At 40.2% G+C, this 18164-nt stretch overlaps 1 protein-coding gene across 3 annotated transcripts in view; it reads right to left on the bottom strand.

Moving 5' to 3' along the window:
* STON2 (stonin 2) overlaps nt 1-18164 on the bottom strand; it is an 84410-nt gene that overhangs the window by 6150 nt on the left and 60096 nt on the right. For 2 of the 3 annotated variants that reach the window (XM_027458947.3, XM_072038399.1), the window contains exon 5: nt 4660-6495. In XM_027458947.3, coding sequence (XP_027314748.1) covers nt 4660-6495 — 1836 coding nt within the window. Of the gene's footprint in view, nt 1-1705; nt 1936-4659; nt 6496-18164 lie in introns of all 3 variants that reach the window. The other variant, XR_003497682.3, reaches the window with a different exon arrangement.

The following is an 18164-nucleotide window of genomic DNA, read 5'->3' as shown; positions in this document are numbered from 1 at the left end:
TTTGCTTTCAGTGAGTGAAAATTTAACATGTAAATCAAGCAGTGTAGGAAAAGGTATTACCCCTCTTCTGATTCTCCCAGTGTATGTAATACACTAAGCACATTGTGGCACATCCTTCTAAGATGCCACGTATTGATAGTGAGTCAAGGCAGATTTGGCGGATATTTAATGTTTATTTTTTGAACTTGTTATCCTCATTTATTGGGAAAGAAAACATATTGGATAAAACTAATTCACTTTCTCGGGTTCAAAAAGCTAATTTGTGCACAGCTTGGAAATAACTGTTTATTCCTTATTCTAACCTACCACAAGATGGCTAATCATTAATGATGAAAAGGTGACAAAGTAATCATGTTTAGCTCTACCATCAGTAACTGGTAATCTTTGCTATCATATTTTTTCCTTTGTTTTGCTGGACAGCAGTGATGCTTAAAAATTAAAACAGAATTAAAATTAAAATTAAAATTAAAATTGAAAAGCATGATGCAGGATTTTGAGGTATTATTCATCCTGACGGGATGTGAGCACTCTGAAAAGGGCTTAGGCATCACAACACCCCACTTAACTTTTAAAGTAGGGTTGGGAAAAATAAATTAACCTGGTGTAAATCCTATACCTAGAATGAACTTGGTATTTCTAAGCAATCTAGACAGTTTTCTCACAACTGGAAGCATCAGAAACTTTTGTCTGTGCATCAAATCCAATCAAATCCACTGCCGCAGTCAAATTATGAATGAGTGGATGCAGTATCAGGCAGATATAAAAACTTGGGTACTGTAAGCTGTAGAACACCATTACCTGCATTTCATCAGGATGAATTATCCCAAACACAGCACTGACTCAGTTGCCCTGGTCCTAGAGAGAGCTAGGACGTCTCTCTGACAGCACTTCCCAGCTTCTCACACCTGGAGCACACACTTTTTGTGGATAAAAAGCACAGCCAACCTTCAAGGTGATCCCAGCAAATGTAGGCTAGCAGCAGCCCCCTGTGCAGCAGCTGTGCCTCTCACTGATAACATTGTGCCCACCGACACCACAGGGCTTTTGCTTCTTCCCAGTTCTTGAGCTCACGTCATCCTCTGTCATGGGACAGAGGGGTGTCACTGTGTGTACCTGGGAATCACTGCAGCCTGGCACTGCATAATGAAGTTGACTAAAAATTAGTCACTTCTGGCTCAAACCCCCCGTGTTCAGAGTTCACTCATTGGCAACCGATAGTTAGCTTTGCTCTGATGAATTAAGTCAAATATCAAGGAATATCTGAATTTATTTTTCAATTCATTTAATAGTGCAATTTTTCAATAACTTAATTTCTTCCAACAGGAGTACCCACTAACAGAAAAGACCATGTACAACACTCAGAAAAATACGGAAGTTATTCATTTAAACCAGATCAGCACGGCAGACAACCAAGTGAACTGATTAAGAGAGGAAGTTCCACCTCTAGCTCAGCTCTAGCAAAAATAGTGAGCACATCAGTGTTCATCAGTGTCCTGAGTGTGAGGCACACAAAGCACAACTTCTTTATTCCTTCTCTTTGCTCAACAGGCTGATTCGGTGCTCTAACACATGCACTTTTCTAATAAAATCAGGAGGAAATCACCAGACTGGTTTTCTCCTGAGCCTCTTGCATCCTTGAACTACTAGTATTTCATTCTGACAATCAAGGATCTCATCATGTAACTCACAGGTACACATGGGTTACCGTGATTGCAGGGAATCTGTTCCAACGTCCTCTGATGTTCCAACGTTTGCGTTACAGGATTTAATTACTCTACGGCAGAAGGTGTTGCAGGCAGCATGCCTGGGATCCTCAGCCAAGATGGGCCAAAGTTCAAATATCCAGATCCAGACCCTGCTTAGAGGTTACAGCCCTGCCTCGTTCGAAGAGCGTTTTCCCACGATCGGCGGCTGGGTGGATGTTTTCCTAACATTCTGCTGGTGGATTGAAAAAAAATACCAACATGTGGAGCCCAGCCAGCTGCAAGTGAAGCTCTGCAAAGCCTGTAAATAGGCTTTCTTTATCAACTGCTGTGATTATATTAATTGTGAATAAGAGAAGGGCAATCAAGTTTAACAAGCTATTTTGGAAAGGATTTCAGCAATGTGCTTGGTAGAATGCAGTCCATTTGTTTCTTAGGTCAACTCATGGTCAGAGTACACACAGTTCTTCATTTGTCATATGCTTTTCCATTTCTTGTCATAAGCAGACACTTTGGCTACAAAATAATACAGACAGTGCTGATAACAAGTTCCTATAGTGAGAGTGCGAAGGGCCCCATCCCATTAGAAAGCACAAAGAGAAAACATTTGGGTAAGACACTGAAGCCACTGAAATCATTCTTACCAAGTCGGGTGCTTGGATGCTGCAATGTGGCTGTGAGCATCTGGTGGGACCCACTGTCATCCCCATCAGTGCTGTGGTACCAGCTGTCAGGGCAGGGCATGGCCAGGGCTGGTGGTGTCACTCACTTCACGTCTACACACATGCCCCCAGGCCATGGGGACAGCTCGGGTGGCCTCTGGACGCAGGCTGGAGATGGGGACTGTGGCCACCCGCAGCCTTCTCCCTCAGCTGCCTCTCTCCAGCTGTGGAGTGCCAGGCACCAGAGCAGCTCTTTAGCTCTGGTGCCTCTAAAGAGGAACAGGAATAAACCTCCCTAGTTCTCCCTGCTAAATCAATGGTGTCGAGCAGTTCCATTTACATCCCTCTTTGTTTGCCATCTACTTCAAGGAAGGAAAGCCATGGAACAAGCAGAACTTGGAGAAATGTAAATAGCCCTTGAGAGGCAAGATCGGATTTAAATTACATTTAGTGTGTCCTGTCATCACCCTGGGATTCCCTCCCTCTCACATACCCCGTGTGTCCTGGCCAATACAGCGCTTGCAAGGCCTTTCCGTTCCCTGAAATTACATCTGGCCTGACCGGAGGGGTGAGGACACTCTCTTCCTCTCAGGATGTAAACAAATATTAACAGCCCTGCGTTCTGCGTGGTGACACTGATGGATAGATGCTCTGTGGCAGGCCTCCAACAGCAGTGCCAAGTCTGCTTCATTTCCCCCTGACCCAGGGTATGCAACGGAAGGCCTCACACTGGGAGCAACAACAGTGAGGAAGCGAGAGCTGCAGATAAACATCTCTCTCCTGGCTGTGGTGGGTAAGGCAGCATCACCTTGTAGGATGCAACAGAGTCAGGAGTTCTGCCTCTTTTCCTGGTTTGTTCCTGGCGAGTTCTGGGGTTGTGTTAAAGTCTGAGAGTTTCATTGTCCCAGCTGTAAGGTCTATACAGTATACAGAGAGAAGATGCCACAGAAGGCCCACTTTGATACCATCTCGTTCCCAGAGCTTATACAGATGGTGCATTGAGATTTTCCTCACAAGCACATTATTGCTCATACACAGCCTGAGGTTAAATTTTCATTGCAATATTTCTCAGGCTCCCAGACTCTCTCTTTTTCTGCCCTGCACTACAGAAAGCACAGACCCCTCACTTCTGTTAGTGGTATCCCTCCAAATTTGTAACCAATAGTGTAACCTGGTGTCCTTGGGCTGAAATGTGATCCAATGGACTAGAAGACTTGGATCAATGTTTTGCTAATGCTATAGCTTAAACTTGGGAAAACAATTGTCCTTGGGAAAACAATTGTCCTTAGAAAGTGGCAGATCTGGTGCAACACTGAACTTTCTTTCAGGAAACACCAAACACAGAAACCCACCCAGTCACACAGCTACAATACTACAGCATTAATACTAAAAAGTACACCTTGTTAGTAACAAAGTTGTTTAGATCAGACAAATCAAGAAGTAGAGTTCACTATGCATAAATATAAACCTGAATTATCTAGTTTTATTGCCCAGGGTGAACAAATAGTGGGGACAACCAAAGGGAACAGTAGCTTGCTCATATTACTTGAATGTTTAATTATTAACATGTTACAAGAAATACAAAGACTTGTGGAATTCATGCTGCTATTTTTGGGGTTAAGCTGTGTTCACCTGTCTGCACTGATTGCAGAAACATAGCCACAAACTGGCATTTGCAAAACTTTTTTCTGTAATGGTTACACAATACCTTCTGTCTTCTTATGACTGTTCACTCTAGACGCTTCATAGAGATTAGTTGCTGTATATGTGTCAAAATATATAACACTGAACCAGTATGTTTGCAAGGCACTGGCAATGCAATGGATGGAAATGCATGGAAAATGAATCACATGTGCTGGCACTACAGTAAATTATCTGGTCCTGTCATTCAGTCACATAGCATAGGGTCTTGGGTCTTGCCTTTGCATGTTACCTGAATGAGCCCTGCTTCCATCAGCAGTGCTAAGCATATAGAAATGTTTGACACAGAAGTCCTATAATGTAATCATAAAGGACTTCATAAAGTCCTATAGTGTACTCATAAAAGCAGAGACAGAAGGCATATTTTTGCATCTGGAAAATCCCAAATGTTTTTATCGTTAGTAATGTTTGTAGGATGTATAAACTACTGCAATTAAGGGTAAGATAAATGCTATATGCAACAAACTGATGTTGTTTGATACACTACAAAGAATGACTTATACCTTAGTATGTTAACCCAGTACTCCCTGTCTTCCAAAACACATAACTCCTTTAAGCGTGCAGAGATTGCAGAGATTGTGTACACCACTCACCTGAGTTTTTGTCAGGCAGTCGGTTTATCCTCCATACAATGGAGTTAAAGGCATGCTCGTATTTGGCAGTTCCCAAAGTAACTCTCATGACCGGCTCAGAACCAGACAGGCTGGTTGATCCAAAACTGGCCCCCTTGTTCACCTTGGCTTTCAAAGATTTCTCTCCCAGGACGCTCTCCCTGCGGAAGTTCTTCACCCACTCACTGGGCACGGGGTAGCGGATCATCACATTTTCACAAGGGACCTGAGTTAAAGGGTCACGGTTGGAGGAGAAGCCAGTGGACATCATCAGCCAGCTCTGCACCTCCACCTCAGCACCGTTGATGCTGGCTGCTGTCCTCAGAGTGAAAGGCAAAGTTTTCTCAGCAAAGACAGTTCGGAATCGCATCAGTTCAAACCGGCAGGCATCCAAGGGGTTGAACAGGATAATACGGGAGTTATTAAAGACATCCTCATCCACACATGAATGGAACCGACAGCTGTATAACTTAATCCACTTAGTGGTAGTAGTGGGCATAATATCCTGCCTTGCAACTATTTCATTCCCTTTGACTAGGATATCGTTAAGGCCCAGTCTGCATTCTGCCAGGCCAGAAAGGAAGCTGAGAACATAGATATGGGTCAGCACACTGTGCTGGAGAATCACACTGTCTCCTTTGGCCAAGATGCCATGAAACTCATCCCTAACATCAACGGTGATTTCTTCCTCTTGATAGTTTAGTCCCACCGTGCTCAGATCTGTTGATGAGGCTGGCAAGTTCATCAGTGTGTCCTGCACAGCACTGATGAAGCTAAGGAAGTCTTCATAATCTGTAGTCCCAAGCTTGATGATTTGCTCTCTCTCTGCTGTGTGAGCAATGGCTGGTTTAGGCTGATACTTCTTTTTCTCCTTGTAGGTTGTGCGGTCCAACCGCACGCTGTGTATCCTTCCATTCTCATCATAGTTTTGGAGTTTGCGCTCTGAAATCTCATGATTAATTTCCAGTTTGAATTCCCGGAAAGGTTTCTCCAGTCCTTTCTCATAGAAAAGCTGTAGATATCCAGTGTCAGTCAGTTTGACGTATATTGGTCCCCAGTGCCTGGATGACATAATATTTTTCTTCTCTGGGATCCTGAGCATCATTGGCCATCCATCCTTTGGCTGAGATGGTGCCAGGTTAAATAAGGCGGCATCCAGATCATAGGGCATCATGGGGTCATCATCAGGCAAGGTAGGGCTGCTCACACGATCTGGATCTCCAATCTGGAGTTGTTTCAGCTGCTCTACAGCATCTGTGTGTGTTACGCTTTTGTTTGCCTCTTGGAAGCTGATGGTATCGGGTTCTTGATGGAGAATAATGAGAGAGTCTCTTTGGCTTTTGCCTGGAGCACTGGAGACAGAAGAACTTTTGGAACGCCTGTCTCGCTCCTCAAAGAATGAGCTGAACGGATTGATGGGTGAGGGCTGGACATCCCGAAGAGATTCATCCAGGAAGGGATTAGTAGCACTCCAAGGTGGTGTTTCAACAGAAGGCAACTTGGTTAAGGAGGAGAGATCGAGCTTTTGAATTTTGGAGAGGTCACCCAATGTGCTTTTAGGACGTTCCCTTTTCTTAAAGGATGCAGTGAGGTTAAAGTTAACATCTGGAGTCTGTGTTTCTGCAGGTGAAGTGTCTATTTTCAAGGGAGAAAGATTCTGCGGTGAACCACTGACTTCATTGTCATCAAAAGTCACCCAGCTGGGAAAACGAACTGTGGTTGGGGTAGCAGAATGCCCATTCATGGAGGTGTTGTTCAGCTGCCAGTTGACAGCCTCCATATCTACCTCTTCATCTTCCTGGAGAGATGAGGAATTGTCTTTAAAAAAAAGAGGGGAGGGGAGGAAATTTCAGCTAATTATTCTGAAGTTAGCTTGTTCTCTCCACTAAAAGAAAAGCACAGTCTGCACAATAATTTGCATGCTCAAGAAAGGCCTATTCGTACGCTGGGTAAGAAAGACAGTCAAAAGACTTGGATAAAACTCTGCAGAATCAGTCAATAATTAATAAAGAAAGATTCAGCCACTTTTAAATGGACAGTTGAACACAGAAAAGGAAAGCAGGAAGAAATTTAGAAGGAATGAGAGCAATGATTGTATCTCTCAGATCTCATTCCAACATAAATGACTTAAAAAAGAAGCATCCCATGTGTTGTAGTGATATTTTCAAATTTCCTTCTCTAAACTTTCACTTTTGACTTTCTTCACCTATTTTCTGTCATTTGTCTGTTTTGTTCTCTCTTCCTTGTTCATTTTTTTTTCTTTCTGTCCCCACTACTCTACTTTAGAGAAGAATTGTGTGGGAAGAGGGAATGAACATTGAGGGACATCACTCCATCCCCACACACTTGTCTACATGTTTACTATTATGACAAAAATACATGGGGATATGGTGAAGGCACCATAAAAGGTGCCTAGGTGGCATTTTTACTCTAAATGTGTTCAGCAAAGATGCTTTGTGGCTTGCACCGTGGGAAATAGTCTAATAGTCCTTGGATGTCTCTGTAAAACCCCTTGGAGAAGTTGAGATCTAAAAACTTATATTAGGATAAGGGAAAACGGTTTAGACTTGTATTGTGGAGGCTGTCCTCACCCTCTGTCAGGACACAGCACCCTTGACCACTTTTCTCCTTTTTGTTTTGGGCTCTGCCAAGACACCTCCCCAGAAGCCAGCATCATACTGTGCTATTTCAGTTCCAGCTCTTTCTGGAGGAGATAGCTGCAGCAATAATAAGGTGTTTTCCAAAATGACCATCATTTCTCAGAGTTCAGAGTTTAAAGGTTTTTCTTCCTGTTTTCTTCCCACTGGGCTGATGAATCAGAGTAGTCCTCAAAATGAGCAGTCTAGGGGTTATTATAATTGTGAATATTATATGAAGGAGAATGAAAACAATTTTTCAAGTCACATAATAACAAAGCCATAACAAGAAGAGATTCTGCTTCTACAGGCTATCCATACATTAGAAAGCATATTGGACAAGAAGTGGCACTATCTCAGATTCTCAGATTTTCTTCTCAGCTCTGACCTTTCACTTCTAGCTTTGTACAATGCCCAGCTGTAGTCCCTGCTGCTAGTTGCACCACTGGGTATAGCAGTGGCTCCTTTATTCATTAAGTTCTGCCACAAGATTATAAATATATCTGTGGGTTTAAAAAAAAAAAAAAAAAAAAAAAAAAAAAAAAAAGATTGTCTTCACAACCACACCCTAAAGCGAGCAACAGAAAATACTAAGAAAAAGCCAGCAAGACTAGTTTGATGTTCTGATCCTCAGGTCCACACCGATACCTTCTATGTTGTCTCATGCCTTTCCAGTGTTTTGGTCATCAAGCATGTAGTTTTCTGAAGCAAAGCAAAAGCAATGGAAGGATGTGATAAGAAAGTCACATTTTTAATGTTTTCCCAGAAATACCATAAAAAACATAAATTTATTTTGGACTTCTAATAGTCCTGTGTTAACAACATCAGGGTTTTTTAAGAGTATTAAGAAATTCTTTTTTTTTTTTTTTAATTATTCAGAACCTCTTCCCTGCCTGAAGTTATTATTTTCCCCTTTCCTGTATCTTAACTTTTGAATTGCAGAAACCAAGTACAACTCCACAAAAGTATTAATACTTCAGGTAAATTTGAGAGAGGCAGAGGAGCAGATCTCCTTTAGAGTCCATATAAAAGAACACACAAAATTCACCTGACAACATTTCTTTATAAATCAAACAAGTTTTATAGAATATTTTTTTGCTGCTGTTGTTTTGATTGAGATACCCAGAAATACCACCTTAAATGAAGATGGTTTTGTAAATGTAAACATTTGCATAATTATATTTTATAGAAAAATCAATAAACTGTTATTTGAATTGGTATATGGAAGTATCAAATCTGGGAACTGAAATAATCTTTCCTTCTCAAACTAAAATCAAAAGTACATTCTTCTGCTGCCAAAGAGCCATATGGTTGGGTTTACAAATATTTGAAGATTACAGAGGTGGTTCTAGAAAAGACGTTTTTTTAGCTTTGTCTGTAAAAATATGACTAATAGTAGGGAGGTAAAAATAATAATATACTAACACAGCTAAGCATCCTAAGTTCTCTCTTTGGAGGGCTAGATGAAATAATGTGTATATCCCAAGAGAAATACTGGAACTTCTGCTGCAAAGGCAAATATCTCGCATTGGAAAAATTCTGACATCGCCAGGCATTGGCTTAGACAATGATTTGAGGTTTTTCTCATCTTGACTTTTGATGAGTTCCTGAACACAGATGATAATGTTTAAAGCACAGATGTCCTTCAGTCTGGCCACACACCAGTAGTTCTGTGAGAGGGCACTTAAGAAAGCAATTCCTCAGATGAACAGCTAAGCTCGTTGCTTTACTGCTCTGCTTTCTTAAGTGTTTTAAAATTCCTTTCTAGAAAATAAATCAAGAAGATGGCTTGCTGACAGGGTGCAAACAGTCTTGCAACCAGAGAGTGGTTCCTAACTAAGAAGGGTTAGATCTGCATTAAAGAAAAAAATAAAAAAAAAAAAAAGGAAGAAGTGACCAAACCAGAGCTTGTGCTTTTTCCTTCTTGATTGACCAATTTTGCTTTCCTAAGCAAATGACTTTGAAACCTATCTCCCTTTCCAGTGTGCATCTTCTGTGTGTCTCCACATCATTCTCTCACCTAAGGGGTGCCTCCAAGCAGTACTCGCTGTATACCACATACATGCCTGAATATCATTAAGAAACTATAAACTAATTTGCAAACTTAAATTCCTGGAGAGCAATAAAATGCCAAGCAGCATCACAAGTTTTTTGTTTGTTTGTTTTCCATCCAAAGGCCTCCTAATGTTTAGTTGGCTTTACAAGCGCTCAGTAGCAAAATGTTTAATCATTTCCATTAGATAAACTGGAGAACTGTATTATGTTATAAGGAATGTCAAACATTTCACTATGATCAATCTCTTGTGACTGGCTACAAGGAAAGAAGGCTTTGGTTCTCTTTGTTGCTTCATCTTTTTGTTTTTTGGGGCCCACATCACCAGGTGGTATCACCTTACTTATGCCTGGGGGGGAAGACACACATCCACCTGCTAAAGGACATTGATACCTTGCAAACTGTGAGAGAAATGTGCCCCAGAAGAAGGAAGATCTGAAGGCACTGCAGACATGTCAAACAAAGGCAGATAACATTACTACTTTAAGGAATGGATTTGAGCAAACTCCTGGATTTTCAAATCTCGAAGTACTTGTCTAGTCTGCCTCTTGACAGAAATTATCTTGGAGCTTCATGGCATGCCTATTTCTTTTCCCTGCATAAATTAATTTACATTTAACTCAGATAGCTCTAGTTTACACTTCAGTCCACAGCACAGGCATGGGCTCAGTATGGTCACCACTTCCAATGGGTACGCTCTTTCTTAGTGGAGCTAACACCCTTGAACAACGTAAGCATTGCTAAGTTTTCTGTTGGTATAGCTCAATCTAGTTTAGGTCTCTTGCTGGGAAAACAATGCAAACAAAGGCAGTGGTATACAGCAGACAGCACTTCAGACTTGGCCTTTAAAGATCAGCCAGGCCAAGAGGATGCCAATTACAAAAACTGCAGTCTCTGTATCCTAAGCAATGATAGAAAAGCAGAAAGTGCAGAGAAACAGAATCTGGGAGATATTACAGTATCCAGCACATTTCTAGGACTTCCAGACACTACTGGGCATGTCACAATTTTAGTCTAGAAGGAAAAAAACCCGTTCTTCCCCTGTTCAATCATTAGACTTTTGCCTCATAACTCAAGACAATTAAAAATGGGTAGTTTATGTTCTGAAAAGGTTAATGCAAGTTTTATTCTAAAATCTAAAAAAAGCATCTGTCACTTATGCCAAATTTTGTCTGAAATGACTATGCTTACCTCACACAGTATAAGTGTGCAAATGCCACGTAAGTTATAAACCAATAAATTGGTTCATCAGATATTTCTGATTTTTCTATGCATTTGTGAAGTTTTTCAAGTTTGGCAGACACTGTGAACCCCGACGTGCTTTATCAAGCTTTCCTGTTTATCACAGCTCTGCTAATGTCAGATGTGTTACTGCTGCAGACATCAGTCAAAATTTCTCTAGCAATGTCACTAAACAAGGCTACAGTACAAAAGCACCATGGAATTTATCTCTAAGAATCTGCAACCCAAAGCACCAAAGGTGTCTTGTCAAAGGGAAGTTACTACCTGTTGCTTTACCCAGAGGATATGATATCCCTGTGAGGATAACAGTTATTACCTCCATATGTTTCCTGTGTAACTATGCTATCAGTCAGCACATGGTAACGTTCGGGGAGTACTTGGAAATGTTCTCTCCCAGCTTGCAGGACACTGTCCATGAGATACACAATAGTCTTTGGAGACAGGAGAAGAGGCAATCACCCCTCCATGGGTTAGGACTATTGGGGGGGAGGGGAGGGGGGGTCAGAAAGCCTTGAACCCTTTGAGCAGTAACACCCAGCAGGCTGGATGGGATGTTTTATAAATGTTTCTGCAGATTTTGGGTGTCTCTGCAAGATCTGATGTGTGAAAGAGATGAGTGCCCTCTACTGCCCTCTACTCCATGCCCTCTACTGCTGCTGCTGAACAGATCACATACAAAATTTCACAGCAATCTGGTTCTCCAGCTTGTTGAACTGTCGATTAAAAGTTATGTTTTTAACTTGATACTTTACAGCACAGCTAAAGAGGTATTTCAAAATCATCACAGACTGAGTAACCGGCAGGTACAAGATGAAAGACTCAAGTCACAGACCTGCTCTCTATGGTTCCCGTTCTTATCCTTCCTCCTCCCACCTGACAGGCTTCTCAGATGATGTTGAATGGATTCATCCATAGATAACTTTTCAGTTCACCATACTCTGTCATATTCTATCACTACATCTGTTTGAACTTGGGTATCTAGTTTTAGGCCACGTAAATTGATGGCCTGATTAAACCTAGCGTTGTTCTATCCCAAATCTGCAGCAGTTCTAATCTCAAGTACTGAATGGTTTGTTCCCAGCAGTGGGTTAATGACTATTTAAATGTGATCCCTCTTGCTTAGTTAACTACTGCAAATTCATCACAAGTCTTAGAAGAAGTTTAATCATTAAAAGAAGTTAAATCATCTGAAGTTACAAAGAAGTTATGTCACAGAGCTTCCAGCTCTATTTAAAACACAATGAATTTCATCTATGCTCAATTAATTCATCCCCATGAGTCTCTAATCTTTATAAGAATTGCTATATTTCATTTTAAATGTAAGCCATCATGCAGATACTAAACTGAAGATAAAATACAAGCAGATTATGACTCAGCCTCTTACAGCTGGATTGCAGCAGCCCTCATACTGCAGGAAAGCTGCTGAAAGGGACCATCTTCATGTACTACCCTAAAGGACCCTAGAGGTCAGCATTGCTTTTATGGACTTTGTTGATACTGTGACTTTTTCTTATTATTCTATATCTACAGAGACTTACAGATTTATGGGAAGGTAGGACTACTGCACTTCAGGCACTGGTGCTTGCTGTGCTTCATTGCCTTGAATTATTTGCCTCACGTCTCCTTTGCTGACACCGACTTAGAGAGGGAAGAGACCATCTTCCCAGCAACTGAGCCTGTTGTAGCCATTGGGTCTACCTAATATCAGACTACCCAGAGGAACAGTGGTAGTTGCAGCTGGAAGCATCATTGCAACCAGCTGTGTGTGATGCTACCTGAGTGCCTTTTTTGTCTCACTTGTTTTGCTTTCTTCTGTTTGTCTTCACTCAATTGAAGAAATTCATTAAGCTTGAAATTCAATCAGCGCCATGTCATTATACACTGAATACAGAAAATGTTCAAGGTAACAAAACTAGTTTACAACTTAGAACTTTCTGGCACGATTTAAATTAACAGCACTCAATATTTTCATTGTGTTATATTTATCGAGTAGTTAAATTCTAGCTTATGAAACAAAGCTCAAGCATTTCAGACATGGTACAAAATAACTGGAACAATATTTCAGCAACTCGAAATCTATATACAGTTAACTCCGTTTTTCCTTCTACAGATCTCTCAGGTATGCCACCTGCTCTCAGGTATCACTGGAGCTTTGTACAAGTTTCTTACAAAGCAGCCTGCAGCCTGTACTGCTCAGTAAATTAGATAACCAGAATGGATCTGTGTAGTCTTAAAACAAAACCAAGGATCTCTAACACACCTAGTGCACGAAACTGGTACTTTAGATACCTACCAGAAGATAACTATAGTTAGAAAACGTGTTTTCCAAATATACTGTTCAGGTTTTAGTCTGAAAACACTTAGAATTTGTACAAACACTCTTAGAAAGAATTATATCTAGCGTAGAACAAAACCATAACTTATCCAGAAATCACTAAAACATTGCAGCAAAAATAAGATGTGTAGTTTTGAAATATAACTGCCTGTGTGCCTGAGGCCACAGCAGGCAGAGGAAAGATGGAGTCTCCAAATAATACATTTATCACTTTAATAGTAGATTCCAAATTAGACATAGTTCATGCAGGTCATGGATAAGGTTGTTAGTGTCTTGAGGAAACTGTTAGATCTTCATGTCAAATAGGAATTACATGATGACTTTTTAAACTTTGGGGTTTAGTTTCTAAAATTGTGGGTCATGCCAAAGATTCTGAGAAACTGTAAAACACTTAAATATTAACTCTGATCCTAAAGATATATTGGTATTTTTTCTCAAATAAGGTACCAGGTCAGTTCCTTCCTACAATGGAATAAAAAATAGATATAAATAGTCACTATAAGCATTTACATTACCAGGGAAAATTCTTACTAATTTAAATTGTTTACTAGCTTTCACTTTTGGGATTCGCTAGAGGAAAAATGTGAAAGTAGAAGACAAAGGTGGCAAAAGGGCCTAACACTCTGAAGAAATTAAAAAAAAAAAAAAGTATATATTATCATTCCTCCTTGGAGCACGAACTGAATTCATTTCAAGCGAGCACCCAACTTCTCTGAGAAGTTCTCCTTGCTTTGCATCTTTCTTCCTTCCTTACACAAAATAGCACAAACAACTGCAGTTAGAGACCATCTCCAAAAGATTTTAAATCTTTATTACAATCTCAATAAACATTAGCAACATTAAAGCTTCATGTAAACAATATTTATCATTATTACAGCTTTTGCCAACACATTTATATGTTTATTGATTAAGAGTTTAAAATCCTGGCTGAAGTTCATATCCAAGCCTTTTGCCTCCTGGATATATAAGAAGAACACTAGCTATTTTATTGAAGCCTGATGAAACTGTCACTGCACATAGTCCCTATAGGGCCTCTATCAGTCATTTTCAAGACTGTGGGAAGAAGAAGATAATACTGCAGTGGAAGAATTTTCTGGTATTAGAAAGCTAAACATATTTGAAAGTTCCTTAAATGAAATGTTATCTGGGAGATGAGAGCAATGCAGTTAATTTAGTTATAATTTATCTCATAAAATCACAGATGACTATTGGCTCAAACTAGTTAGCAGCAATAAAGAATTCTAAAAGGGAACAAAACTTTTATAGAGGTAGCTAGGAGACATTACGTACTTCAGGAAAAAAAATATTTCTCACTTGGAAGTAGGTTTCTTTGCTTTTCAGTAAAAAAGGCTACTTTGTAGAGAAAGTGGAGCTCTTCTTTTACACTTGTGAAACAATGGTAGGGAATGGGCCCAAAAACTCTTCCAGAAAAGAAAGCTGTTTCATTTAAACCCTTCTGAGAGCCACAGATCTGGAAAACACACGCTTTTCACGAAGACCAGTTCATGTGCTTCCATTAGCTGGCCAGAAGGTGGTACATTAAGACTAATATAATTAGAGGAAGTTTTTAAGATCATTACAAGATTTAGACAAGACAATGTCTGTTCACAGAGTTCACAATAGATATGTGGCATAATACCATGGGTTTATGACTAGGAATTATTTGAGCTGAGTTATGAACAGATCTTAGATAAGCGGTGGAGAGAACATTTAAAAAATAAATAAATTTGTTTTTCCTTAGAACTTATTTCTATTAAACAAACACAATATACTCATAAAGCAAACACCTTAGCAACTAAGCATACATGCATGATTCATGAACTATTACAAAGCAACTTCATTTCCATCCTTGAAGACACAGCATGGATGCGACTTACATATTTTTACTGCTCTGTCATCTAGCTTTGTTCTCAGCAAGGTGTGCTCAGTCCAGAGGTTACCAAAAGTATGACTTCACCCCAGTCTTAGTCATTATTACTACCAGTGGAATACTTAGGCTCCCAGTTTGGCTAGGCTAAACAAAGCCTAGCCAAATGTATGTGAGGGGACAGAGCAGAGCTGGGAAACACAAAGCCAAACCTGATCCAACAGAGGGATCAATCTGAGAATGACAGGTTTTGTGGAGAAGAATGAATTACTTTACACTTTTTTTTTTTTTTTTTTAATCCAAAAGGAGAAAAAGGAACAAATGAGAACCACGGAAGACGCAGGCATGACATTTTTAAAAAGCAGTTCCTTTCAAAGTATGTTGGCTAAGATAATTGATGACAGTTTGCCTCTAAGCGTACTTTGGACTTTGCTTCTACCCACAGAAGTCTACTTCCCTCTCTGAGTTCAATCTCAGCAGTACATAGTGCATACACTTCAGTAGTGCAACTGGTACTGAGTGAGAACATAGAGCTTGTGGAGCAATACTCTGAGTGCTAATAAGGAAAGAGAAGCTACTGGTAGCCCAATAAGTTTCTGGAAGTCTGTGATATTTGGTAAGTAGAACAGACCTGTAGCCCATCCTAAAAATGAAAAGACAATCCCACTCCATCTTGTAGGAGCTGATGGCAGAATGTGTTGAACAAGCTCTCCTTTCCAAAGAGCAGTTATTTAAGTCTTGTATGAAGACAATAAGGCATGCCATTCTGTCATATTTTTATGACAGTGAAAATCCAGTAACGGACTGGTAACAAAATGCAAAGGTTTGCAAATCTCTTACATTTTGTCTTCAGAGCTTGAGATAGTACCATGCAGGATAAGCCTGATATTTGCAGGGGCAGACTGCAAGCAGAAATGTGCCAGCTGATGGATCCTCTCAGAGTTTGGAATCCCACTAAGCAACATAACCTCTGATTGCAAAGCAACACACCATCTCATTAAGTTATGGGACCAAAAGACACTGTGCCTTTAATGCACCATTATGTGCATTAGATGTCTGAAACAGGTTTGCTACTGCCAGTCCATCTGTTCAGAAACTGTACTGGTAGCAGCCACAAAAGGTAACACCAGTTGAGGACAACTTGGTAGTCAGAGTGAAATAGCTGGCTGACCTCTCGTGTCTAGCTGGGCAGTTTCTGTATCACTGAAGCCAGCTATCTGCCCAGTATAGTGCCGATTCTCTAACAAAAAAAGGTCAGTACATAGTCGAATAAACCTGTACCAGTGCTCAATTCACTGCTTACAAAAACGAACAGTGATGTCCAAATCTGCACATCATTTTGGAAGAGGCAGGACAAGGTAAATCAGGAAGAGGAGGGATATGTTTTGTTTAATGACTGATATAAAATAGTACAAAAGTAAAATTTATATTTACATACAAAGATTTCAATCTCTTAACTGCAGACAAAAAAATGAAGGGGCAAAGAGAAAAAAAACAGACATTTGTATTTTACATCTTCAGAATGCATTATTGCCCAATGCTTTTGGCTCCCCACAACTTTAAAAATAGTAGCACTAACTTCCTGATTCCAGCACCCAAGGCATTTCCCAGGATCAAGTTTTATATCATATCAAGTCAGCAGCTCAGATTCTGTCTGCCAGATTTGTCTACATATCTCTGGTTATCCGGGCAAGAGGTAATCTCATGTTTATACACTGCTGCTACCCTGAGCAATATCAAAATGATTTACAAGTTATGCCACTGCTGTTATTATTAAAAAAAAAAAAAAAAAAAGACATGTTTCCCAATTGCTAATGTAAGGCTCTGTGCAAACTTAAACTTCAGCTATGTGTTTTAATAATTTAGTTGCCTAATTAACTGCAAAGACAGATTTATTCCATAAATAGGGTCCCATTAAGCAACATAACCTCTGACTGCAAAGCAGCGCACTCTGGTCTCATCTATATCCACAGCAACATAGCTGATACATGTAAGTTTGGGAAGTTAACAGTGCTCTACTTCTGCCTGAAGCTTATGCTAGTATTTTTCCCCTGTAACTTATGCAAACAATTTTTGTTTGTTTTAAAGTACAGAGAAGGACATATAACTATGTGCAGGTAGCCAGCTTTGCCAGTCCTTCCTGACCGAAAGCATGCAGGACCTCCAGGCTGCAGTTTTATGAATTAACATGAGGAGCTCACTGCAAATGTGATAGGAGCTATAACAAGATCATGTGCAGGTTTTTTGTTTGTTTGTTTGTTTTTAATTCCAAGAGGAATTTTTGCCACTTAACAGAAAGGACTTAAGGAGACTAGCTAGAAATAGTGTGAGGAAACAGCTTGATCTGTCTGTAATGCCTGATCCATGTAGATGTCACTGAGGATCAACCAAAGCAACACCTCCACCCTTGACAAATGGTGATAATTACAGGTGCGTGAGAAGCAGCATGATGCAAAGGATATGGTATAGGAATGGGTAGGTACAAAAGGCCTAAGTGGTAATCTGAACTATGTGATTGTCCAAGTGACCTTCAATAAGCAATTTATGCCCTCTGTTCTGCAAATTTTCTCTCTGTAGCAAAGCAAAAATATTAGTATGATGGAAAGTGTTACTGGCCATTATCAAGTTTATTTAATGAATAGACCATAACTCATATTAAAGCTTGTGGGCTTTCTAGGCACCTTGCAGGACATATGGAATAAGCAAGGGAACTCCTTTAGGGAATAAGACAACTGGAGACAGTAGAAGCTATAGGCCATGGCTGAGCAAAACTGAACTCATGCACGTCATGCCAAAGCATTTCCTTGTGCACTGGCTACTTGTGCACAGATACACCTGCTGCTTGCACGTAGGTATATCTGGATGTAAGCAAATAGAAAGGTGGAGAAGCTGCAGTAAGTATATGGCTTTGGGACCAAAGGCTGGATGCTTAAGTACAGGACTCTCTGTGAACTGAAAGGAGAAATTTGCTTCCTACTTTTGTTCCTCCCCGAGGCTGAGAAGCAGAGCACTGTCCACAGCATTTACAAGCAAGAAGTATTCCACCAAAAATATGGGAGGTAAGCCAAAAACAGACTCTAGTTCCAGTCAGCAATACACTCTCCTGAGATCTCAGCATGACAAATGCTATTTGTTTGAAAGGGAGAGAGTATATGGCATGGTTCCCTCTGCCGAGACTGACCTAATATCAACTGGGGAAAAACTGATCACAATTAGAAAGAATACCTTTTATTGGGTCTTGATGGTGATAATTTGGAAATTACCATATTATTATTAGTGTGTTAAAATATAGTCATTTTTGAAAGCAACTGCTTTGCAGAATTTTAGAACAGTAGAAATTATGTTCTGGTAGAC

This window comes from Anas platyrhynchos, chromosome 5 (assembly GCF_047663525.1).
Source record: "Anas platyrhynchos isolate ZD024472 breed Pekin duck chromosome 5, IASCAAS_PekinDuck_T2T, whole genome shotgun sequence".
Taxonomy (NCBI): domain Eukaryota; kingdom Metazoa; phylum Chordata; class Aves; order Anseriformes; family Anatidae; genus Anas; species Anas platyrhynchos.
Note: the sequence above shows the minus strand (reverse complement) of the source record. Positions and strands in the feature narration are given on the sequence as shown.